The following is a 17,109-nucleotide window of genomic DNA, read 5'->3' as shown; positions in this document are numbered from 1 at the left end:
TGATGTGTTTATCCTGTTGTGGCGGGGTGAGCAAGATGCACAATGGTTGCACCATTTACAATTTCGCACGCTGGCTGCTCAAAGTGGATGAACTGACACTCCACTCAAAGCCCATTACCGACAAGGATTATCACCAGCTCTCCAAACTGAGCTGGCGAGCCGCGATGACCAGCTAACTCTTGAACAGTTCATCCAGTCCATTCGTATTGACAATTTGATATGCTCTTGCTCACCACTGGCATCAGCTCAATTGACTTGTTCCTCCGAGACGCTCCCTTCTTCCGCTCCTGAACCCATGCTCGTCGGCTCACACCTATGGAACATCAACGAAGATGCTGCCTAGGTCTATGCGAATCTGGTCATCTGCTAGCCGACTGCCCTTGTCGTTCAAGAGCCTTTAACTACAAATCCCCTCCTGTGAGTCCCATTGTTAACTCTCAACTCTCCTTACTGGTTACAATAAGCTATAGCGGACAGACTGCTACAGTTACTACTCTAATTGACTCTGGTTCAGCGGGGAATTTCATTGATGCATCCCTAGTTCACACTCTGGCTATTGAGACCATACCTTGTATTCCCCCTTTGTATAGTACAGTGCTAAACGGATGTCCATTAGAGTCCGGCGCCATTGAGAATATAATGAAAACTGTAAGAAAGTAGGAGCTCTACACCACAAAACTCTTCAGCTATTTGTCACCAACTCTTCTAAAGACACTCTCATCCATGGATTTTCCCTAGATGGTCACTCCATAATACCCATAATATCTTGGAGGGAGGAAAACTCCTCGCCCTGTATGCTGTCTCTCTACAAACCTGCACAGAGAGCATGAAGTCCTCCCTGGCAATGTTCCTGATTAGTATCGAGACCTGAGTTATGTGTTCAGCAAAAAGAAAGCCACTAAATTACCTCCACATTGCCCTCAAGATTGCGCCTTTGATCTTCTCCCAGGTACATATCCCCCCAAAAGCCGTGTATATCCTTTGTCTCTTACAAAAACCAAGGCCATGGAGGAGTATGTGGAGGAGGCTCTGCCCTTAGGCTTAAACCAAACTTCTACCTCTCCTGCTGCTGCAGGTTTTTTCTTTGTTGAAAGAGGAATGGCAGTCTACGCCCGTGTATCGGTTACCATAAGCTTAATGACATCACAGTAAATTTTACTTATCCATTGACATTGGTACCTACAGCTCTTGAACAGGTGAGAGAGGCCAAAATATTCACCAAGCTGGACTTGCGCAGTGCCTATAAGTTTATTCGCATCCGCAAGGGCGATGAGTGGAAGACAGCATTCAAAACCAACATTGGACACTATGAATATCAGGTCATGTCCTTCAGGCATTCAAACTCATCTTCTGTATTCCAAGCATTCATGAATGAGATATTCAAAGACATCATCAACATCTACAATGTCTGGCAAAGAATCTGTTTGTGAAAGCAGAAAAATATGTGTTCCATGTCCCCACTATTTCCTTTTTAGGATATATACTGAGTGAATAGGGTGCTCGTATGGACTCTGCAAAGACCCAAGCGGTGGTGGAATGGCCTACTCCAATGTCTGTTAAGGAATTACAACATTTCCTAAGATTTGCAAACTTCTACAGATGGTTCATCTGCAACTTCAGTCTGGTAGTCGAACCTCTTTACTCCGGGGAAAACCACGTTCTCTGAAATGGACTCCCGCAGCTGATAAGGCATTTGCACTCCCATACTCAAGCATCCCGATCCTTCACTTCCCTTTGTGGTCGAGGTCGATGCGTCAGACACAGGTGTGGGAGCCGTTAACTCTCAGCATCATGGCTCACCTGTTAAACTGTTCGCTTGTGCATTCTTTTCCAGGAAACTGTCAACCGCTGAACACAACTATGATGTGGGAAACAGGGAGTTACTGGCCATGAAGGTGGCTTTTGAGGAACAGAGTCACTGGCTAGAGGGAGCCAAGCATCCGTTAGTGGTTCTAACCGATTATAAAAATCTCGAATACATCCAGGACGCCAAACAATTCGATCCACGTCAAGCCATTGTTCTTCTCCAGATTTCAGGCTCCAAGAATGTCAAAGCAGATGTTATGTCCCATATATACGCCAATTCCGTTCACTCTGAGACACCTACTTACATTCTTCAACCAACTGTCATTGTAGCTCCTGTTTGCTGAAACATCATGAAAGATATAGCAGAGGCTCAACAATCTGAGCCATATCCCCCCTGTGTCCTGATAATTGCACCTATGAGCCATCTGCCCTTCAATCCAATGTCATTCAGTAGGTTCACACTTCTCTAAGCTCAGGACACCCAGGAGAGAATTGCACTACTGGTTCAGAATAGTTTCTTGTGGCCCGAGTTAAACGCAGAGGTATCTACTTTTGTCCGCAACTGCGCCACATGTTCTGAGATGAAGTCCTCATAACACCTACCTGTGGGTCTACTTCAACCACTGCCGATTCCTCATCCGACCATGGTCACATCTTGCAGTGAACTTCAGAGTAACTGACCTCCCATCATTGCATGGTAATACTCCATCTTGTTTCTCACCTGCAGTTTTTCTAAAGCCTGTCATCTCATTCCTCTCAGCAAGCTCCCGTCTGTCCTGGAAACAGCTGAAGCCTTGTTCAATCATATGTTTCATATCTTTGGCTTGCCAGAGGATATTGTATCCAACTGGGGCCCTCAATTCATCTCCCATGTCTGGAAGGCATTCTGCGAGAGACTGAACATCAGTATGAGTCTCACTTCTAGTTATCACCCTCAATCCAACGGTCAAGTTGAATGTCTCAATCAGGAAACAATTCGCTTTTTACCTACATACTGCCATCAAAACCAATCTGATTGGAGCCAGGGCTGAATATGCACAAAACTCACTTCACAATCCATCCGCTGGCATGACCCCCTTCAAATGTGTGCTGGGGTTTTTATTTTTAATTTTTTTTGGAGAACCCACCGACCTCCCTGTTGTCTATCAAGAATTCAGAGAAGCAATCAAGTCTGGGATGCTGCCCATGTATATCTGCAATGATCTCCCTTATTCCATGTACCCTTGCTGAAACCTGTGGGCGGCTTTGGTCAACCTCCGATGGACGATCTGGTTCCTCCATCCCCACATGAGCTTGACGGCCAGATTGCCTACAGCGTCTGATCCCTTCGACCACGGAAAGTTACGATTACCCCTCATCAAGGGGGCCCTTCGGATTCCCCCTCATCCGAATTCTGAACTCTCCACACACTTGCTAGCCATCTCTCATTAAGATCAGTCCTGGACTCACACTCTACCTTTGCAAAGTCTTGTCTCATCACCGAACATTACTGAGCATTATTTACCTGCCTGATCTGTTTATCCTGTTGTGGCAGGGTGAGCAAGGGGCACAGTGGTTGTGGCGTAGAGAGGCATTTATTGGAAATATTAATAAAAGTAAGATGCACATAAAGTGTCCAATGGGAATAGTGTTTCAAAATATTGTGTCAAAGGGGGAATCTGGCATCCTGGCATGACAAGGGGCTCCATGAAGGGCGGGGAATGTCTGAGGAGTGGCCCAGGCATGAGCTGGGTCCATCGGCCCTTGGCAGGTGAGAGGGGAAGGTGGTCTATCCTCTAGCCTGTCAGCCGAGACGTGTGCTGTTCTCCCCCAGCAACTCATTTAATCTGTCTGGGGGTCTGAGGAGCGGGTCCGGCAGTGCATCTGACTCATCTGTACCCTCCCAGCACTGATCCCAGGCATGCGAAGATGCTAGTGTGTGCACACATGGAGATTTGAAGCCGGATCCTGGAGAAGAGGTGCATTCTGCATTTTAAAGACAGCGGTGATGAAGCATTATTCAAATCAGGTGTGCTTCATCCACTGCTGTCAGAACGAGGCTTAATAATTATGCACTTCTTCTCGCTCTCTTGCCCAACTCCCGTCATGAGCCTGGCTGAAGGGCGGCCCTAATAGGCGGGTCGACTATGACGAGAGGGAGGGGCGGATCACTGTGTATTACATTACTGCCCGTTTCCTGTTTATTCTTTGTGTCTCACATTTTGGATATGTTTGCCTGGTTGGACTGATTACTGTATACTTGACCTTCTGCCTGTTTATGACCCCAATCTTATAACCTGATAACATGGATCTTAATGAGCCTGATGAGTCTCCCTCAATACAGTTGTGGCCCATGTTATATAGTTTTTTATATTTTTTTTATGTATTATTCACAGAAGTTTTTAATCAATAAATGTGTTTTATGTTATGTAAAAAGCGTCTGACAAATGCAGAAATGTAAATGTTAGGTTAAAGGCAAACACACACAGGATGGTGTATAGCCTAATGTTTATGGATGAACACATGTGCAAATGAAAGTGTGCATGTGCTTTACTGTATGGCTGCATTACAGGCCTACTTCATTAATTATTTTAGAAAAAAATTATCTCCATGCTAAAGGAAATGAAACCAGAATCAGACTAATTGGATCAATATCACTACATAATCTAAGATTAATGAATTCCCACATATTTAATTTTATTGCAGGTATTTCTGTCTTTTGGCCTGTGGAAAGTGACTGCTGCAGTTGCTAATATTCATAATTGCACCCTGTGGTTTCAGTACATTAATGCATCTCAGTTTGATTTTTCAGCCCATGTGATTGTTATTATCAGTAGACGTTGCCTGAAATGATGGTTGTAGTCTGTATTGCCATTTTTGTTTCCTATCCCTGCTGTGTGATGAGAGCAAATCGAAAGATTTAAAATTGTTATTATGCTTTTTCACCTTTCCATCTTGTTATTTTTATTGGTTGCAGTTTTTTGCAGATCCCTGTGCCAGCAGCCCTTGTCTCCATGGAAACTGTAGCCAGGATGGTGAGGGGGATGGGTTTGTATGTGAATGCAGCAAGGGTTACAGTGGGGTCCTTTGTGACCTCGCAACCTTGACCATTGACTTGTCAGAGACCACCTGGGACCTCGCCAATAGCCACGTACCGGAGCATGCCACACCGGCCACTCCAGCCACACCTGCTACCACCACTCAAGTCTTTCAGCCAACCACAGTCCCCACCACTACTCAAGCTCCATCCACCCTGGAGCCATGGCAACCCAAACCAGGGCAAAAAGTGGTGGAGATATTGTGGGAGGATCAGCAGGTGAGCAGATGTGCGTTTGCATGCATAAACTAATAAAGATGAAGTGTGTACTGGGGAGGGGGTTTACTTAGTAATTTTAATAAGTTTTACTGATTGAAGTGTAAAAGACCTCCCAAGATGGATTTGAGGCAGAAAGCAATTTGATCACCTCAACAAACCTCAGCCGAGTGTAAAGGCTACATATATACATTTTATTCCTCCCAAGTGGAACTACATCAGAATAAGGAGGTTTGGGAGGTCTGCAAGCCACATGAGAGTGAGCAATCATGGAGAAACCATAAAACAAACACTTAATGCCACATGGGGTGAAGAGAGCGTTCAACAAAGACTCTCTCAAATACAGTATATTGAAACTAAATGAGCTATGTAATCATATCAAATTGTACTGCATTGCATTAGCATAATCACAGAATTGAATTCCATTGTATTTGCATGTAGTGTGTAAAAAGTAGATCTAATTTGTTCCCTTTTGCAGAGACACATTTACAGTATATGGTCAAATGTAAATGGTTGTGCATAACCAATCGTACAGCCATTCGAATCGATCAATTAATTGCCCCTTAGAGTAAGCATGTTGTGGTTATCCACATAAAAAAATATTTCACTGGAAGGTAAAATTACTCCTATGGATAATTAATTTATGTGCATGTACTGTATGTTTGTGCACTGTAGATTACTGATGAAGCCGAATGTGTGAGTACCGCAGGAGGTGAGTCTGCCGGAATGATGACCGTTTCTTTGGAGGTTGCAGAGGAAACAGCTGTAAAGTAAGAAACTTCCTCCTGTTCTTTTTGTCTGGGGAAAATGGGAATAAGAAATAGTATAAGAAGAGAGTTATGGGTTTTGTGTGTGTGTCTGTTCAGTTAAAGCGGGGTTGGGAGGGTTACTTTTGAAATGTATTCCACTACAGATTACAGAATACATGCAGTAAAATGACATTTGTAATGTATTCCTTTAGATTACTCAAGGTAACATATTCTAAATACTTTGGATTACTTCTTCAGGACTGGTAGATTTGTTTCACTTGTTTGGACTATAAAAACTCTGCCAGTACAGTAAGAAAAATACACATGTTAAAAATACAGTCTCTGAAAAACCTAAATATCTTATGCAGTGTTGTTTCTAAAACAAGATTAATCAAATTGATCTTGTTTTAAGGAATTTTAAAATTTTTACAGGAAAAAAATACAAAAATGATTATCAATAATATGATTTTTGCCCTAATATCAAAGGTCTTACCTTTGTGAATTTCACCAACGTGAATTTTCTTGATAAAAAAATATGATCGTGCCTGGTAACGTGCATGTACAATGGCTAAAAATAGCATTTTAGCTTAGCATAAAGCTGATAATTTACACAATGTTTATTTCTATTTATTCTGCTCCAAACTTACTTCAAACGTATTTCTCTGTCTGCTTGTATGAATGTAACACATCATAAGAAAGTGTTTCACCGCTGTTCAAATGCACTTTGGATTGCATCATTTATATGTATACATTTTTTCCATCTCTAAGGACTAAATATTAAATAAAAGAAATGACATTAAAATGCAAAGTAATCTCTTCAGTACTCAAAATACTTTTTTGAATGTAACCTTATTCTAATTACCAATTATTTAAATTGTTAATGTAGGTGGAATACAGTTATCTATATTTTGTTTAAATATGTATTCCCGTTACATGTATACCTTTACTCTCAACACTGGTCTTAAGTGTGCAGTTGTTAGGAGGAAATGGCAGCTTTCATGTTTTTTCTCTGTGGTATAAAAGGGAAAACCATGTCTGAGCAATTCCCCATTTCAGAAATAAAAATAAAATAATTACATTTTCAAAACGGGGTTGGAAATGTATATGATTACTTCTTTTAAGATTAAGTCATAGGAAAACATTAATTTGTTCACATAATAATGCTTTTAATGTCAACAGAAAATAAGGATAGGGATGCTTAAACAAACAGATCAGTGGTTTGAGTAATTATTATTGAAAAAATAATAAACTTCAGCTTTAATCAAATAAATTTATTTCACTGGACTTCCTGCAGGATTTTTGGCCAAAATAATGTGAAAACAGAAAACAATTCAAATCTTAAACGTTTTCTAGACATTAACTATTACGAACTTACAGGTGGTTTATAACAGTTAATGTAGATAGATTTTCCCTTTCCCTCTTCACAATTTTACTTAATAATTGTCCCAACTTCAGTTGTTTGAAATAGAAATGAATGTGTAATAAGCAACATAGTCTCTTGACAACTTGCAGTATTGCATACAGGATGGTGAAAATCATAAGACATCGTATGACTTGGCACATACGAAAAGGGTGACTATTTATCCCATGCAGACTAAAACAAACAGAATTTCAGATGGATACAATACAGGCATCACATTTTAGCTAGCCTCCTATCCAGCACTTTATTTTAAGATAGGAAACGTCTGTGAGCACTTTTGGATACTCATTACACATTTGTTACACAAAAGTGATTTTTCTATTAAAATCACATGAAGTAAAGGTTAGACTTTATGGTTAGGTTTAGGTTTGGGGTTAAACTTAGGACAAGTTGTAAGAATGCTAGTTCAAAACCCAGATTTTTCTTTTACAGTGGTACACAAAAGTTATTGCCCTATTAAATCATGGTTAGTTTTAGATTTTTGTTAAATGTCGGAAAAATCACAACAACATTATTTGTTGATTTGTTTATTTTACTTTTTTGTTGTTCTCAATGGGAGTAAAAGTTGACTTTTAAAAGCCAACTCGTACAATTTCTTACGATTTTGCAATCTTGTTCTAATTATTACGACTTGTCATGAGACCGGGTTGGAATTTAGAGTAAATGTGATTTTTTGAAAAGATCTGTGTGTTTCTGCATGTAGGTTGGTGGGTAATGTGAGTGGCTCTGCAGTCCTGTGGCATGTAGGTGAAACTGGTTATGAGCAGTGCTCTGTTGCAGATGGCACAATCATGTGGTTTCAGCAGAGCTCAGATGGTCTGGTACTCCCTGACCAGTCCCTGCCATTCGGACACAACTACTTCATAAGTAAGTGTGTGTCCTTGCATGATTGGCTTTGTGTACTGTATGTATCTGTTACCATAATTTAAATTATGATCTAGTATTCACAGGTATATACTATAATGTAGAGAAAATGTTGCAATATAAAATTTGTGAGTATTGCTAGTCTGTGATCTGACTATGTTGATTCTGTGCGCAGAAAATCTTCAGTGTCTACATGACGCTTGTGATGGTCTGTCCTTGAGGCATTGCTGTTTGTGTGTGTGTGTGTGGGGGGGGGCGTGTTTGTGTGGGCAGGTTTAAGTGGTTTACGAGGACTTTTTTAGGTTTCAGTAATTAAAGGGTATTATGCTATAAATGTGGTTTATGAGGACATTTCTAGTGTCCCCATAATTCAATTTGCTTAAAAAAATTGTAAACAATGTTTTATTGAAAATGTAAAAGTGTGTGTGTGTGTGTGTGTGTGTGTGTGTGTGTGTGTGTGTGTGTGTGTGTGTGTGTGTGTGTGTGTGTGTGTGTGTGTTATTACAAAGTACAAAGCCGAGGTGGTCCATGAAGCATCTGAAATTACACTTCAGAATCATGCATTGTTTTATACAGTTTCTGTTCCCCCTTATCTCTTTGAGTGATGGCCCAATAAAATAATTTTATGCCCCCCTAATTTCGTCATCACCGTCTCCCTTCTAGCTGGTCATCCTGACCCAGCTTGCTTCAATGATGGCAAAAACATGACTATTTTATTTTATATTCATAAAACATACTGTAACCACTTCATCTGGTTTCATGTTTTATATTAACTAACAATCATTCTTTTCTGCATTCATTTGATTAGTATATTAAATGTTTTCCATTATTACAATTTTTGGTTACACACAAAACATCCCTGTGAGATGGAGAAGTACGTGCACTGCCTCAGGTGGTTTTCCTTATCCTTAAAACTCCTTACTCATTCGCCTGGAAAATGCATCCTGTCTCATCCAGTTCCCCATGGACTCTCACTGTCTGCATCACATCATGCACTTTTCTCACCTCACAGAGAGAGACTGCAAGCTAAGCTGATTTCCGTAGTTCTACACTTTTAAAGTGCATCTAAATAAGCAGAGTATATCAGAGTATTAAATCGATAAAAGAGTTATTAAATATGTAACATATGAATAACATTGATAAGGCAGCTTATCATAATGCGTTGATTACACTTTGTCATTTTTAGATCATTGCATATTGCATATATGTTTATGCAATCATCAAAATAGGCTAAACGAATGATTAAATACAAATATTTGTGTGTGTGCGTGTGTGCGTGTGTAGGCACGTGTTTACTTGTCTGACAAGAAGCAAGAAGATATTAACTTCATAAAATATCACCCGAAAAGAAATTGTATTTATAGTTTTTGTCCTGTAAAAATCTAATTTATTTATTAAATTGTATTTGTATAAAAAATATTGCTTACCTATATTGTGTCTGTGTCTCAATAAATATGTAACATGTAGTGTTCATTATGTGTATACCATTTTTTTTTTCACTTTTATTGTCTTTGAAAAATTATATAATATAATTTAAAAAAAAATTATTAAGTCAGTTGATTAAATATATGTAATCGAATTAATTGCATGACTTACTGATTAATTAATAAAATTAATCTAATATATAAATATTTTCTGAGAAAGTTCCTCAAATAACAATAGTTGAATATACAATGATTAAATAATTATAGTTATATTTAAATAATAATAAAAAAATATATATTATTTGTGTAATAATTAGCATGCATTATATTATTGTGTCAGACAAATAAAGCATTGATAAAGAATGCAAAACGTGGTTTTAGAAGGCAATATATTGTTTATTTCCATATTATTAAGCATAAGCCTATCATTGGCAATCCATTTTGCAATTGAATTGGTCAGTCTGTCCTAGGTAGGCTTTTCTAAGGATGCGTCAATGTACACATGCGTCACAGACAGATGTTTTTGGAGTGTCTCGAATTGGTTGCGTCATGTCATAAACAAACAGTTTTTACATCGCTGTGTCAAGTTAAATGAAGTTTGAAAGTTTGAAAAACATGTCTTTTTATCCTTTCATCCAGCTACGTTTGAATGCAAAAACTTGTTCGTCCACATCTTGTTCTGTCACTAGTGTCAAGCAAGTCTGAGTGTGTTTGTCTGTACACCTGCACATTGCCTATACAGCTGGAGTTTCACTTATTTCCCCCTGCTGAAAACAGGTGGTACTTCAAGCTTGAATTGGTCAGATGGTAGCAGGTGTTTCTCATTTCTAGTAATACTACCTTTCATCCCTTTTTTTCATATAGGTGTACTCCATGTTGGCACAGCCTCTGGTCCGGAGGTCACTCTGAGGCTGCATCTCATGGTAAAAACCAATAACTGCATGGAGCCCGGCAGCGGTATCAGCGACCCACAGTGCTCTGGGAAAGGGAAATGCATCACTCAGTCCTCTGTGGTAAGGATCTCACATCATAATAAGCATTATCTGTGTAATCATATTTGCTGTTTCGGACAACAGATAGGACAACAGTACCTGAATCTGTGCTGCAGCAGAGCCTCAAAGGTTAGCAAAAAAAAAAAAAAAAAAGGTGTCTTCTGCAGCATCCCAACAGGGAGACAAGGCCGTTCTTTTTGAATGGAATTCAATAGAGGAGATGCTTCAGTACACTAAATAAACTGCCTTTGTGAGGGAATTTCATGCAATAAGGACAATTCTGTCATCATTTACTAACCCTCATGTGGTTTCAAACCTGTATAACTTACTTTCTTCTGCAGAACACAAAATAATTTTAAAGGAATATTCCAGGTTCAATACAAGTAAAGCTTATCAACAGCATTTGTTGCATGATGATGATTATCACAAAAATGTATTTCAATGTATCCTCCTTTTCTATAAAAAAAAAAGCAAAAATCGGGGTTACAATGAGGCACTTATAATGGAAGGGAATGGGGCCAATCCATAAATCTTAAAATACTCACTGTTTCAAAAGTATAGCCACAAGATGTTAACAATATCCATGTTAACATGATTTTAGGGTTACAAAATCACTTAACTAAACTTTTCTCTGTGAAGTTATACCCAATTTTTGTTGCCATGACGACATGACACTGCAAACCTTAAAACTACTGTAAAACAACAATTTAAACAACTTTACAGCTCTAATAATACACAACTATCGATTGAATAAATTTAGTTCTTGAATAAAATTATAAGCTTCATATTTCTGCCTTTAAATCCTCCATTCACTTCCATTGTAAGTGCCTTATTGTCATCTTGATTTTTTGCTTTTTTAAAGAAAAGTAGGGACAAGGCGAAATATAAAAAAAATTTTTTTTGTTTTTTGTGGTAAGCAACATTATGCCATAAATGCTGTTCTTTGAGCTTAACTTGTATTAACCCCAGAATATGGGTCAATGACATTATTTTTTTCCAGATCTACTAAATTATTCAATAATACATTCAAAAATTTAAATTAAAAGAATGAAAAAAAAAACAATACGCAAATACATTTTTATTAAAAAAAATTTAGAGTTCAGTCATTTTAATATCTATTCATTTTTTTTTTTTTTTTTTTTCATGTGGTTTAACCATCCAGGAACAAGAAAAAAAAGAATAAAAAGGTAAATCTTGAATAAATAAGTGCTGACAGTCCAGGATATTTTTTGTAATTATTTTGTAAAAAAAAAAAAAAAAAAACTGTGATATTGATATTTATTATTAATATTGGAAAAAAAAAAAAAATGTGTCCACCAAATCAGATTCATGTGGTGTAACCAACATGCAGGTAGTCATTTTGTTGTTTATGTTGACAAAAAAAAAAAAACCCTATAGATGCTCAACACTGTAAATTTGATATTTTATTTTAATTATGACAAAACCCATTTGGTTAAGGTCATATTGTGTAACCCAAAAAAATAATATTCTTGACCCAAAAATTCATGATATTTGTAAAAAATATATATATTTTTATCCTTGAAAATTGTGTTTTAAAAACTCATTTATTCATGGTTTAAAGAGATTTTTAAAAGATTTCTCAATTGTATCACCGCAGACAATCTTATTTGTCAGTGACCCATTTCTTTCATTTTCAATTAAATGGCAGTTGAAAGGGACTCACTTTAAAGCTTTAAAAAGGACCCAAATGTATCGTAACAGTAGTCTATGCAACTTGTGCATCATATACCAAGACTTATAGCCTACAATTTTTTTTATTTTTTTTATTTTGAGAAACAACCCTAAAGAGAGGGAGGGATGACAAAGGAGAAAATAGGGAGAGAAGAAGAGATCTTTAATACTGAAAGCTCTTTACAAAGTACTGATATAACTGTTACCTTGTATGTGTGCTTTATGCCCCTGAGAATCTATGTTCATCGGATTGTGTGTGTTTAAATGTAAATCACAGGACACATTTTACTGCCAGTGTGAGGATGGATATTCTGGAATCTTCTGTGAGGAGTTTGATGCATGCCACCTGAGGCCCTGTGAGAATGGCACCTGCACTGACCTCAGACAGAGAGATGAAGGACAAAACTACACCTGTACCTGCCAACCAGGTGTGAGCTCTGTGTTGGCATCATTCTCAGGAAATGGAGCCATTTGTGTCATAATGTTTTTTGTTTTGTTTGTTTGTTTTTAAAGGTATGTCAAGTTAAAAGGAACTTTAACTTTTTAAAACTCGAGACGCCTGCATTCTGTTCTACTTGTAGTGCTGCATCTTTTTTAACGTGAGAATGTCTGAACAGCCCCTTAAATACACAAGAACTTTGAAACGTTTTCAATAGAGTATCATTCAATTTGTGTGTCCTCATTCATCATCATTATTTACAAATGCAATTGTTTAAAAAATAAAACATCCAAATCTACCTAAATTATTTTATGTTACCTAAACGCTTTATGTATTTTTCAAGAAAATACAGGATAAAATAATGTTAATTTATAAAAATGCATTTTATAATAATGCATTTTAATGGTTAGGCTTAGTAACATGTCATAGTTTAAACATTAGCCGTTGAATAAACCCATAGTGTTTGATCACTAATCTGAATATCATCCTGGAAATGGAAAATATTATATAATTTCTTGAAAGTTCAATAATAACCTTTTTTTCAGCATAGCTTAAATGGCATCAATCCCTGAAAACAATCATTTTGCATTTGCCAGTATCTTCTGGTTTATTGTGAAACTACTGAAAAGCAGAATATGACAACATTTAGTTGCTTTGCCGTGTACATAATTTTTTTTTAAACTATTCAGTGTGCTTTATTCCTTTAATTAAATTCAAAATATTCCAAAAATTAACATGCAAATGTTCTGAGTATTTGCTTAATTTTGATCTTAAAGGCGTTTGCTAACAAATAAATAACTTTATGAATACTCAACAAATATTTATATGCAATTTAAACTTTCTTATACATCTGCCCCTAATGTCAATGTATCTGCATGTGCGTGTGTGCGTGCGTGTGTGTGTTTGCACGTACGTGTGTGTGTGTGTGTGTGTGCGTGCGTGTGTGTACACACGTGCATATATTCTGTTTTCAATGTGTCTGTTTACAAGTGCATAACAGAGAATAATTGTAGCTAACCTTGTGTAGTACACAGTGCTTTGAAGCTGCTTGAAATGCAAAGATCACACGGAGAAGAGAGTAAATGGGAAATTAACTCGAGGGAGAGAGAGAGAGAGAGAGAGAGAGAGAGAGAAGGTCATTGATTCATGCCTTTGATCTTGTAAATGAAGATTATTTTGAGCCTGGAGTTAAAGATGTACCATCTTTAATTTGCCTTTTAAGAAATTTTGATTTGGGCATGTTGACTGCAAGCCATATTAAACCCTATTTGGAGGTAGGCAGATACACCAACAAATACTGTATGCTGTTCAGACCATGTTTATAGGAGGATTATGGACGACACTAGGAGGGCATAAATTATGTTAATTTGCTTTTTTGTACGAAAATACATTATTCTAGTGGTTTGTAAGGCATTTGTTTTTTAGAGATTTGGTTTTTGTTTATCATTTTATTTTTATTTATATGAAGAAAGGAACAGAATTGACTGTGAGGCGTTCCTACTTACAATGCGTATGCATGCAAATTGAATGTGCTTGTAAATTTGAAGATGTGTTCTTGCAGATTGAGATAATAATACAATGTGTGTTTTGTATGCATGTTTCAGGTTTTGAGGGAGACCGTTGTCAGTCTTTGGTGGATCACTGTGTTTCTGGACCCTGCAGGAATGGAGCCACGTGCACCAGCAGCCTAGAAGGACATCACTGCTATTGCGCAGAAGGTACACACACACTTATTTATAGCCTACTCCAAGGATATCACGTCAGGAATTGCACAGTAACAAAGGAACAATAATATCAGTGGTGTGGAAGTGTGCATGTTAAAGGTGCATTCAGTATTTTTTTGTTTATGTTGTGTTGCTCTTGTGCTTATGCTGACACCTAGCGACATCAGTGCAGCATTATGCAAATGTTTTTAGCTACTGATGCCATTGCTATGATTAATTTATTCAATGACCGAAACATCAGTCTGGTTCCGGAAGTAAAAATCCCATTCATTTTCTCCAAAGGCAAATGTATTTTTTAATGATACATTTTTATAATTTAAAGACAGACCAACCGTGAGCTATGCTTGTTAAGTGATGGCACAGTATACACTCACTAAGCACCTTATTAGGAATACTATGGTCCTAATAAAGTGCCTGACGTGGTCTTCTGCTGTTGTAGCCTATCCGACTCAAGGTTTGACATGTTGTGCATTCTGAGATGCTATTCTTCTCACCACGATTGTACAGCGCAGTTACAGTAGACTTTGTCAGTTTGAAGCAGTCTGGCCATTCTCTGTTGACCTCTTTCATCAGCAAGGCATTTCCATCCACAGAACTGCTACTCACTGGATGTTTTTATGTTTGTTTTACCATCATTCTGAGTAAACTCTAGAGACTGTTGTGCGTGAAAATCCCAGGAGATCAGCAATTACAGAAATACTCAAACCAGCCCGTCTGGCACCAACAATCATGTCATTTTTCCCCATTCTGATGGTTGATGTGAACATTAACTAAGCTACTGACCTGTATCTGCGTGATTTTATGCATTGCACTGCTGCCACATGATTAGCAGATTAGATAATCGCATGAATAAGTAGGTGTACAGGTGTTCCTAATAAAGTACTCAGTGAGTGTATGCTTCTGTTGAAGACATTATTTCAACATTTTTCTTTGGAAATCTTGTTTAATAGCGCAAGTTCTGTTAATAAACTACACTAACTATGATCCTGAAGGAAAAGATCCACTAATCAGCAAATCGTGGCAAGACAAAAGTGTGCCAAAAGAGCTCTGCAGTCTAAACGTACTTATATATTTGTACTGTTTATATCATAACATTTCGCAATAAACTTAAAATATATTGTTTATGCACTTATAATCAATAGCTTTAAATTAATATTTTACATTTATAATTAAATTATGTAATTCCCAGTGCTTCATGGGATTGTAGTTCATGCCCTCATGGTAGATGTTAGGGACACAGTTTTGTACCTTTGTCTTTTTGTCTGAATTTCAAATATTTCTCGCTTCAAATGAAAGTTTGTAATGGCATGATTCACCTCGAAGCTGGCTGGTTTGGTTCACAGCTTAGAACTCTTTTATGAATATAATTAGGCCACTGATAAGACTGGAGTTTTCATGTCTTGTAAATGTGCATTATTTTAAACATATTTGTGAACTTTTCTATTCTGTCTCTGCATGTTAGACATATTGAATGAGGGAAAAACATGAGTGTGACTTTAAACTTGAATCGTCCTGATTCAAGCTCCATTTCTGTTCCCTCTCCACTTGCACTCTCTTAAGTGTGTCAGCGAGTTGCTTATTTTAAACTCTCTTCCTTTCTTCCAATTAAACGTGAAACTCAGCCCAGCTCCTCCCTCACTCTAAGGAGGACATCTACCTCTAGCAATGACTCGCTCTCTAACCAGGGCACACACTCTGTCAGCAGATAGAACAGGGACACCGTGACTTCCATAAGAAACCTAAGAAACCGTTAAAGGGATAGTTCACCCAAAAAAGAAAACCTATAATCATGCTGTTCCAATCCCATATCACTTTCTTTTTTCAAATGGGTTGCAACAAGTTCTGTTTTCGCAGAAAGTCATATGGGTTTGGAGCATTATGAGGATGAGTAAATTACAGAATTTAAAGTTTTGGGTGAACTATCCCTTTAAGTTACAACATTTGATTGGTTTTGGGGGGAGCCAGAAATGCATTCATATGCTAAAATATGAATCTTGTGGGTTGAACTGGCACCATAAGGCACTGTTTGATACAGAAGGAATGCTGAAACCATTAGCACATTTTTCATTAGTGTAGTAAAGCTCAGGGTACTGCTTTTAATATTTCAACATTTATGTGAGGCAGCTAACAGCTTATTTCTGCATCTCAGGGCCAACACATCCATCCATACTCTAAAAGGTGAAAGAATGCATGCAGCTTGAATACAACCTTAATGTCCATTGCTACTTCCAAAGAGTAGCTTTGCTCAAAATAAGGCATGAAAATAGTCCATATTACTTTAATACAGAGAGTGAAACTTGTCAATGTTGGCTCTGTCAGGGTGCATAAGTTCCATTAGGATAATGTATGAAAGAGCTTGCGTAAGTGAAACTGTGGCGGGTGGATCAGCACACAGAGCTGTATTTCTCTGCGTGTGATTGACATTTATTGTAGGGATCATAGCAACAAGGCTTGTAATCTTCTGGGGTGTCATATAACTGAGAGAGGAGACTACAATTACACATACTGTAAATACAAACAAACACATATACTTGCATCAAACAAAGACATATGCTTGCAAGCAACACATGCTCTCTCTTTATCAGTAGGTGCATAATGAAGAATAAACTGCAAATTTATATTCAAATTGTTTATTTATTCCTAAAGGTGCTCTGTGTTTGTTAAATCCAGTAATTTAGCTGATTAATAAATGTACTTTATCTAGAGA

General features: G+C 37.6%; 1 protein-coding gene across 1 annotated transcript in view; it reads left to right on the top strand.

The window, feature by feature from the left end:
• LOC127661565 (delta and Notch-like epidermal growth factor-related receptor) overlaps nt 1-17,109 on the top strand; it is a 42,378-nt gene that overhangs the window by 10,556 nt on the left and 14,713 nt on the right. Inside the window, exons 2-7 of the mRNA XM_052152328.1 lie at nt 4,763-5,101; nt 5,774-5,868; nt 7,971-8,134; nt 10,420-10,568; nt 12,517-12,667; nt 14,283-14,396. Coding sequence (XP_052008288.1) covers nt 4,763-5,101; nt 5,774-5,868; nt 7,971-8,134; nt 10,420-10,568; nt 12,517-12,667; nt 14,283-14,396 — 1,012 coding nt within the window. The remainder of the gene's footprint in view (nt 1-4,762; nt 5,102-5,773; nt 5,869-7,970; nt 8,135-10,419; nt 10,569-12,516; nt 12,668-14,282; nt 14,397-17,109) is intronic.

The sequence above is a fragment of the Xyrauchen texanus genome, chromosome 21 (genome assembly GCF_025860055.1).
Source record: "Xyrauchen texanus isolate HMW12.3.18 chromosome 21, RBS_HiC_50CHRs, whole genome shotgun sequence".
Taxonomy (NCBI): Eukaryota; Metazoa; Chordata; class Actinopteri; order Cypriniformes; family Catostomidae; genus Xyrauchen; species Xyrauchen texanus.
The sequence above is the reverse complement of the archived record's forward strand: the minus strand, read 5'-3'. Positions and strand labels throughout refer to the sequence as shown.